Source organism: Gekko japonicus, unplaced genomic scaffold, assembly GCF_001447785.1.
Source record: "Gekko japonicus isolate JY-2015 unplaced genomic scaffold, Gekko_japonicus_V1.1 scaffold3215, whole genome shotgun sequence".
Lineage (NCBI taxonomy): Eukaryota > Metazoa > Chordata > Lepidosauria > Squamata > Gekkonidae > Gekko > Gekko japonicus.
Window position 1 is genome coordinate 98,215 of NW_015164760.1, and position 9,012 is coordinate 107,226.

The window sequence follows — 9,012 nt, forward strand, 5'->3', positions numbered from 1 at the left end:
TACAAGCTCTCCCTCCTCTGCGAGGACAGATCTACACGTTCCCCCCTCCCCCCAATAGCTAGCAATCCAAAACAGTCCAGTGGAGCCTGAGCGGTGGGTGTTGCCTTCTGACACACTTCTGGTGATGTCAGGGGGTGTGGCATATGCAAATAAGTTATGCTAATGAGCTCCTGCACCTCTTTTTCAACAGGAAGGAGGGCTCCAGAGCAAACTCATTTATGCACACAACTTTAATGCCGGTAACTCACAAAGTAGATCTTTTGCTCACAAGACTCCCCAGCTTAGAGGGCGCACTGGCTACAACTCAGCGGCAGAACAGGGGGTTTTGCATGGAGAAAATCCAAGGATCAGCCGTTCTGCAGGGGTCCGCTGGAGATGTCGAGGACTGAACCTGGGACCTTCTGCGTGCCCAGCACGTGCTCTTGCCCCCAAGGTACAGCCCTGCCTGCTCCCTTCTCGTGACGACGGCAGGTGAGGCTGAACAGAGGACTAGCAGAAGGTTTGGGGACCCCCCGAGAGCAGCATACATTCAGAAGTGGAGGGAAAGGATTCAGAAATTTTGAGAGACATTTGGCCAAGAGGGAAGGAAACATCGGTATGACGTCCCCTTTGGGAGGTTTCTACTTTCAAGCTCTCTCCGCCTTTGACATGTAGGCCCTTCAAGCGCTGCAATTCCTCTAGCTGTCCCTACAGGCAGTATTTTGCTAAAGGGTCACCCACCCCCGCAGCAAGCCACCCCTCCCACCCACTAATGTTCTAAGAAAAGGGACATTAGAGGCGATTAACACATCTGATCTCTCACCACCCATATTCATCCTGCCCCTCCCCATCGAGATGTATTACACCACTGAAAGACCGTATGGTCAATGCCAGGGGTCCTCTAACTTTTTTGAGCCCGTGGACACCTCTGGAATGCTGAGACGGTGTGGTGGGTGTAGTGTATTCAAAGCTGCCTTGAATGCATGACATGTGAAACATCTAACTGAACTGTAATGTTAAGCTTCGTCCTGGGCTAGGATCCAAATCTATCCAAATGTATTGCAAGCCCAGGAAGTAACAAGCCAATCACTTCCAGCAAGCTCCCTGAGCGGGAACTAATGTGATTGGACCTTATCTCTGCAACCTCATAGGTTGATATTTGTACAGTGGGTGTGGCTACATTAGCCGGGAATGTTTAAAAGCAGGACAGCTGCAATGTAAAGGCTGTTCTGGCTATCAGATGTTGATCCGTGTTGGAGTTGTGTTCGAGTTGAAGAATAAAGTTGTGTTCTTGCTGAATCACTCTCCGACTGCTTTGTTAAGCGAGCGACTTAACAGTGGGCACAACCAAAAAATGGCTGCTGCTGGAGATGGAGCCAACCACAAAATGGCCGCAGCCGGAGGCGGTGCGTCAACCACAAAATGTCAGGGAGTGAGGTCGCTCGTCAACATTTCAGGCAGAAGCTCTGTTTAACGGGATTCCTTTTAAAATGATTATCTCGCTTTAAAGTATTCCCTTGTGGATACACGGCTTTCTTTCAACCGTACAGTGAAGATTCTTGTGCTCTGGTGGCAGCAGCTGCCAAAGCAATTTAAAAAAAAAATCTGTCCAGGTCATCAGATGTCCAGTGGCCAATCAGAAGCCCTGCTGGACCCAAGCAGCACCCGTTTTCTTTGGTGGGTGCCATGGGGACCCTGTTCTGTGTCATGTAGGAGCCTCCAATGTCTTCCTCTGCAGTGCACAAACAGACTCACCAAGAATGAATACTCTTTTCCCACTTTTCCTGAAGAAGTAGAGATTGGATTTATACCCTGCCCGTCACTACCTGAAGGAGTCTCAGAGCGGCTTACAAACTCCTTTCCCTTTCCCTCCCCACAACAGATGCCCTGTGAGGTCGGTGGGGCTGAGAGAGCTCTTTCAGGACTGCTCTTGAGAGAACAGCTCAGAGAGAACTTGTGACTGACCCAAGGTCACACCAGCAGCTGCATGTGGAGGAGTGGGGAATCAAACCCGGCTCTCCCAGATTAGAGTCCGGGCTTCTTAACCGCTACACCAAACTGGCTCCTGCCCAAGATGCCCGGCTCAAAGATCTCCCACTCCTTTCCCCTGCTTTTTCCAAGGCTCGCAGAAAATTCACAGGACAAAGGTTCCTCTGCTCAGCCGATGTTGACTTCATCGACCTCCGAACACCTCCTCGACTGCCCGAGCCTTACCTCCAAGATGGCCCACATGGTGACCGTCACCGACAAGGGCAAGATGTAATAAGGGTCGGCGGCCGAGAGATCCGTGAACCACCACAAGCCTCCCGTCTGCAGGCTGGGCACGGGCAGCTCGGCCATCTTGCGCAGGGCGATGAAGAAGGAAATGAAAATGGGCGCCTGAGGAGAGGAGAGAAGGGAGGGAAGCCGTGATTCACGTGTGGGCATGAAGTCTACTTAAGGGACCACCTTTCCCCACATTTTCCCCCAAGAGCACTACGGTCGGGGTATCAAAACCTACTGGATGTGCCAGGTCCCCGGTCCATCAAACTTGTCACAACCAGAAATAGGGCGTTTTCGGTGGTGGCTCCTATCTGGTGGAATGAGCTCCCAGAGGAGATCAGGGCTCTGCGGGACCTAGCACAGTTCCGCAGAGCCTGCAAGATGGAGCTCTTCCGCCAGGCTTTTGAATAGGAGCCGCCATCGCCATTGTACCACCAACGCCCCATGATTTCTGTATGTGGCCATCATGATGCGGGCATCTTGGGTGAGAATGGGACGTTTTAGGGGACGGCCATCTTGTCTTTAGGAATCTGAATTGGAAGGGGTTCAGAGGAGCACCAAAATTGTTTATTACTTGTGATGTACTTTTAATATTTTGTATTGTTCTACTGCTTTATTCGGCGATATGCCTGTAAGCCGCCCTGACCCTCCAGGGAGGACGGGATAGAAATGTAAATAATAAATAAATAAATATGAAGTTGAAGTGAGGAGGGGGGCTGGGCAGCCAGTGTAGTGGGGGGGGGATGGGGGGAAGACGTGGACTTTGGGCACAAGGAACCCTCGCAGTGGGTTAACGTCGTGGGCTCTCTGGTAGAGGGTCAGATCCGAGTAAGCCTTTGCGACTGAGGAAGAAAAGAGGAATGATTTGGGGTGTGTGTGCAATACGGGGTAGCTACTGCAAATCTCCCCTGTACCAAACCCCTTCACCCCATCCCTATTGTCAGGCCCGCCCCAAACAAACTCCTGACACCTCAGGCACAAATTAGGGGCCTGCCTTCCTTGCAGGTGCTGTCTTTTTGCCACTTCCTGTGCGGGGCTCCGCCTCCCCGCTCTCCCCGCCCCATTCTCGGCTCCTCCCCCCTGCGGCTCCGCCCCAGCCACCCGAGCCTGACTTCCTCCCGTAAGAAATCAGGGTCCATCCCGACAGCTGTCGAAGGTCACGCTACTATGCCTCTTTCTTTCCACAGCACCCCGACTCGTCCCCTGCCCCCTTCCCTGGAAACTCACATTCAAACTGGTTCCCTGAGCGCTTGGCCTCGTTCATGCGGCTCGTCAGTGCGTTAATTTGCGGCAGGTGGTTGTTGAGCTTCATGGCCTCGCGCTGGCCTTTCACAATGAGTGGGAAAATCAAGCACCGCGCCGTCACTGTCCCTAGGGCATTGTGGGGGATAAGGCGAGAGGAGACATCAGTCCCTCCAAGGGATACGGCAACCATACTGATACCCGCAATGCAACCTTGGAGAGGGGAACTGTGTAGCGGTCACATAAGAACATAAGAGAAGCCAATGTTGGATCAGGCCAATGGCCCATCTAGTCCAACACTCTGTCATACAGTGGCCAAAAATACCCAGGTGCCATCAGGAGGTCCACCAGTGGGGCCAGGACACCAGAACATAAGAGAAGCCAATGTTGGATCAGGTCAATGGCCCATCGAGTCACACAGTGGCCAAAAATACCAGGTGCCACCAGGAGGTCCAGCAGTGGGGCCAGGACACTAGAAGCCCTCCCACTGTTGTCCCCACCCAAGCATCAAGAATACAGAGCATCACTTGCTCCAGACGGAGAGTTCCTATCTGTACCTTGTGGCTAATAGCCACTGATGGACCTCTGCTCCACATGCTTATCTAATTCCCTCTTGAAGCCGTCCATGCTTGTAGCCTCCGCCACCTCCTGTGGCAGTGAATTCCATGTGTTAATCCCTCTTTGGGTGAAGAAGGACTTCCTTTTATCCGTTCTAACCTGACTGCTCAGCAATTTCATGGAGTGCCCACGAGTTCTTGTATTGTGAGAAAGGGAGAAAAGTACTTCTTTCTCGACCTGCTCTATCCCACGCGTAATCTTGTAAACCTCGATCATGTCACCCCCCCCAGCCGTCGTTTCTCCCAGCTAAAGAGCCCCAAGCATTCTAACCTTTCTTCCAACCCTTTTATCATTCTAGTTGCCCTTTTCTGCACTTTTCTGTCACGCACAAGCTGGTTCAATACAACATTAATGACCTACAACCCACAATGGACAATGACAGTTTGGTGTAGTGGTTAAGTGTGCGGACTCTAACCTGGGAGAACCGGGTTTGATTCCCAGCTCCTCCACTTGCAGCTGCTGGATGACCTTGGGCAAGCCATAGTTCTGACAAGAGCTGTCATTGAAAGGGCAGTCCTCGAGAGAGCTCTCTCAGCCCCACCTGCCTCACAGGGTGTCTGTTGTGGGGAGGGGAAGGGAAAGGAGTTTGTAAGCCACTCTGAGACTCCCGAGTGAAGGGCAGGGTATAAATCTAATCTCCTCTCTTCTTCTCCCACAGGCACTGGGAGGCAAACCTTCTTTTGTCCACAGACACTCTCCTAACAAACAACTTCTCACTCACAACAGAGCTCTTCCTAACATGGCCAGGGACTCTGGGACCGGGGCCTGTGAACAACCGAGATGCCACACCTGTCTCCATATCCACTCCAACAGCACGATCACCAGCCCTACCGGCTGTGCCACCTGGGACTCCTTCACTCGCTCATCTTCCTGGATTACCCATGCCATCAAACGTCAGCAATGCCCTTCCACTCTCTACTGACGGACAAACCGGTCAGTCTCCTCACAAAAGAATATACAGATGTAAACCCAACATTTAAAAACCACAGCACAAAGGCCACTGGGATAACATTTTAGAAGAAGAAGAAGAAGAAGAGAAGATTGGATTTATACCCCACCCTTCACTCGGAGTCTCAGAGTGGCTTACAAACTCCTTTCCCTTCCCCTCCCCACGACAGACGCCCAGTGAGGTAGGTGGGGCTGAGAGAGCTCGGACAGAAACTGCTCTTTTTGAAGAACAGCTCTGCCAGAACTATGGCTTGCCCAAGGTCATCCAGCAGGTGCAAGCGGAGGAGCGGGGAATCAAACCCGGTGCTCCCAGATTAGAGTCCGTGCACTTAAACCACGACACCCAATTTGTACTTGTACCCAGAGTTTAGGTAATGAAGTTATTTCTGGTTTTTTTCCTACATCGTCTTTTTAAAAAAGCTCATCGCTACCTAGTCTATGGTGGCGTTACCCACAATGCCAAAGGCTTCACCCTGCTCTTTCGGCTGGTGGAAAGGCAGGTCCACATTCCTCTCCCCTTCGGATTCCTGCAGTCCCTTTTACCTGCCACGATGGCTCCCCACCAAGGTAACCCCACGTCCACGTGGAGGCACTCCAACAAGTTCTGGATTAGGCCCACTGGGGTGTAGGAGCCGAGGCCCAGTTCCTGAAAGCTGAGCTCCTGTGCAACCTGGCCAAGGTCTCCCACGGAGAGAGCGCTCTCCGTGGGTGGAGGGGCAGGAGGCAGGGCAATCTGAAGAAGGAAAATGAGAGGGGAGACAAAATTAACCTCATGAATAATGAGATGGGAAAAATATTGAAATGTACATTTAAGAAGGAACCAGAAGTATTACTCTTGGGACTTAAAATGGAAGAAGTGAATATAACAAAGAGGACTTTGATGTGGTACTTGATTACAGCTGCTAGAATGACTTCTGCTCAATGTTGGAAACAAGAAAAAACACCGGAGATTTGGGAATGGATAAAAAAAGTTACTTTTTATGGTTGAAATGGACAAACCGACAAGGAAACTTAAAAATCAGGAGGCGGAAGAATTCTTTGCTGAATGGAAGGACTTTAAAGAGTATCTGGAGAAACACTGGGATGTGAAAAACAATTTATTTTGCTTTGATAACTATTAAGGTTATAAGAACTGTGAAGTAGTTGAAAGTATAGAAATATTAGTTTAAGATAATGTTACCTGATAGATGTAATGATAAAACAATGGATAAGTGAGGAGAAAATGGAAAATTTGGATGGGAGGTTAGAGCACTGCGGGAAGCCTGAAGTAGAGGGGGGGAGGATAGGAGGGAAAAAGGGGAAAATGTTTTTAAGTTGGAAATCATATTATATCCTGATAATAAAAATGTTTGACAAAAAAAAATTAACCTCATGAATCCATCCAGGTGCCCTAATCGGCAAGCTCTCCCGATGCCCCTTTGCAATTCTCAGTCCTTCATGTCCTGAATCTTAAAAACAGGCTCTTTACCTGTGCCCCTGCGACAGCAGCTGTGCTCTGGCATCGAATCGCCGGCCTTGATAAGAGAGCCTGACAGTCACCTTGGAGGCTCAGACGAGGGGCGAAGGGAGCTCTCCGTCGTAGCCATGTGAGTGGCACGGATGTCTTGTGGACCTGGAAAAAAGGTTGTGAGAATCAGCACCCCCCGTAAATCCACAGGTAGAAAGATGGCTCTTGCTACCAATAAGCATTTGGCGTTTGTGACGCTGAATGTGTTACCAGCTCCCCACACCCCAATCTGAGCGGTGGGATCTATCCCAGGTGCTATAGGGTTCAGAGGGACCAAATCCTCCATCCTCAGACGACGGCAGCCTCTGATCCTCTGTAAATGCCCATGGAAGACTCCCAATGCAGATTGTTAGATTATTATTTAGATGATCAGATTTGTTATTTAGCAACTCCAATGCAATCAAGCCATCCAAAGTGCAATTCAAGATTAAACTGTAATTAACAGCCACCTGATCCCCCCCCCAAAAAAAGATTTACATTTACAGAGTGCAAAGGAAACCATTTGCCTTTTGTGAAATTTCTAAAAGCAGAATCTGTGTCCAATAGGAGTCGGGTATCTTTTACATATTTTGGGAGGCAAGGGATGGCGATCCATGTGACTCCTGAAGAATGCTTACATATTTTAGGTAAAGGGCAAAGGTTTCCCTTGCTCGAACGCCAGTCGAATCCAACTCTAGGGATGCGGTGCTCATCTCCGTTTCCAAGCCGAAGAGCCAGTGCTGTCCGAAGACGTTTCCGTGGTCTTGTGGCCGGCATGACTAGATGCCGAGGTGCACGGAACGCTGTTACCTTCCCACCGAAGTGGTACCTATTTATCTACTTGCAATTTCTTGCTTTCAAACTGCTAGGTTGGCAGGAGCTGAGACCAGAGATGGGAGCTCACTCCATCATGCGGCACTCAGGTCTCTAACTGCCGAACTACCGACCTTCCAGTCTGCAGTTTAGTGTCTTAACCACTTGAGCCACTCTGGAAAGGAGCATCCTTTCTTTCTGAAGTCACTGGGGTCGACTTGCCTTCTAGGCATTTTGGAAACTATTTCTTTAACAGGGAAAAGAGCGAGACAGGTCCCTTTGAACATCTCACATGGAAAATGTGGCACGTAACATTTCACATGACATTTTGCCATCCCTCAATGATCCCTCCTTCCTACCTAATGTTTTACCTTTTGTATATATTTTAACTTTTTAAAATAAGGTATGTTTGGGACAGGGATGTATTTAATGGTTTCATAATGTATTTTTGTCATGTACATTTTAAATCGTTAGCTGCCTTGGCAGCTCCGGTAAGGACAGAAAGGGAGGATGCAAATTTTGCAAATGAATAAATATTTCCGAAGCGCACACAAATCTAGCACTGGCTCTGACAACATGAGCATGCAATGTCTACTCCCCCACCCGCTGTTTATTTTTATTTAATAAAACATCTATATCCCACCTTTCCTTGTGGTTCGAAGTGGCTTACAATAATAACAATAGCTTTAAAACGTTTTCAGGTGACCCAAAATAAAGCCGCAAGCCACACCTGCCGTTTTTCAATACGTTCTCCTCCTTCCAAAGTTGCCAGCCAGTTGCCTGCACGTTTTTTTGTGTGGCGGAGGGAGGAAGACGGATCTCCAAAAATACCGAAACAAGACTTCAAAATGCTCAGCGGAGAGGGCTCCTAACCAGTGTTCCCTCTAAGCTGAGTTAGTGTGAGCCGGCTCACGGTTTTTCTAGCCTCCGGCTCACACATTTTTGCCTTCGCTCAGGAAGGATGGGGCTCCAGAGCAAACTGATTGATGCAGCAGCCAAATGGCTCGCTCACAGCTTTAATGCCAGGAGCTCACAAAGTGGAATTCTTGCTCACAACACTCCGCAGCTTAGAGGGAACATTGCAGTCCTAACCACAATTGTAAAGTGCCTTTCCCGACCGTGTTTCCCGCGTCGTTAGCAGCTGCAGAACAGGAGGCTGCAGGAATCCAACCGGTAAAGCTTCCCCGTGCAAGGAGATGCGGCGGAAGGGAAAGCTTCGCTTGCAAGCAAGGGGGTGGGGGGAGGCGACGCCAAAGCGCGTGCCAGCCCCCGGGTCCCCATTCGCAAGGTCATGACCTCTGGGCTAGAAGGAAAGGCCGCGCAGCTGCAGGAATCCAACCGGTAAAGCTTCCCCGTGCAAGGAGATGCAGCGGAAGGGAAAGCTTTGCTTGCAGCAAGGGGGTGGGGGGAGGCGACGCCAAAGCGCGTGCCAGCCCCCGGGTCCCCATTCGCAAGGTCATGACCTCTGGGCTAGAAGGAAAGGCCGCCCCCCCCCCCCCCCCTCGCTTCCGCACGAACCTGTCTGCGATAGCAGCAGGGGGGTGGGGGGAGGCGACGCCAAAGCGCGTGCCAGCCCCCGGGTCCCCATTCGCAAGGTCATGACCTCTGGGCTAGAAGGAAAGGCCGCGCACCCCACCCCCCCCGCTTCCGCACGAACCTGTCTG

General features: G+C 50.5%; 1 protein-coding gene across 1 annotated transcript in view; it reads right to left on the reverse strand.

Annotated features, from left to right (window-relative positions):
* Positions 1–2,136: 2,136 nt before the first annotated feature.
* The window catches only part of LOC107109120 (mitochondrial inner membrane protein OXA1L), an 18,228-nt gene continuing 11,352 nt past the window's right edge, over positions 2,137–9,012 (reverse strand). Inside the window, exons 4-9 of the mRNA XM_015409689.1 lie at positions 8,867–8,880; positions 6,518–6,661; positions 5,593–5,782; positions 3,469–3,612; positions 2,998–3,083; positions 2,137–2,358 (exon numbers count right to left, since the gene is read on the reverse strand). Coding sequence (XP_015265175.1) covers positions 2,137–2,358; positions 2,998–3,083; positions 3,469–3,612; positions 5,593–5,782; positions 6,518–6,661; positions 8,867–8,880 — 800 coding nt within the window. The remainder of the gene's footprint in view (positions 2,359–2,997; positions 3,084–3,468; positions 3,613–5,592; positions 5,783–6,517; positions 6,662–8,866; positions 8,881–9,012) is intronic.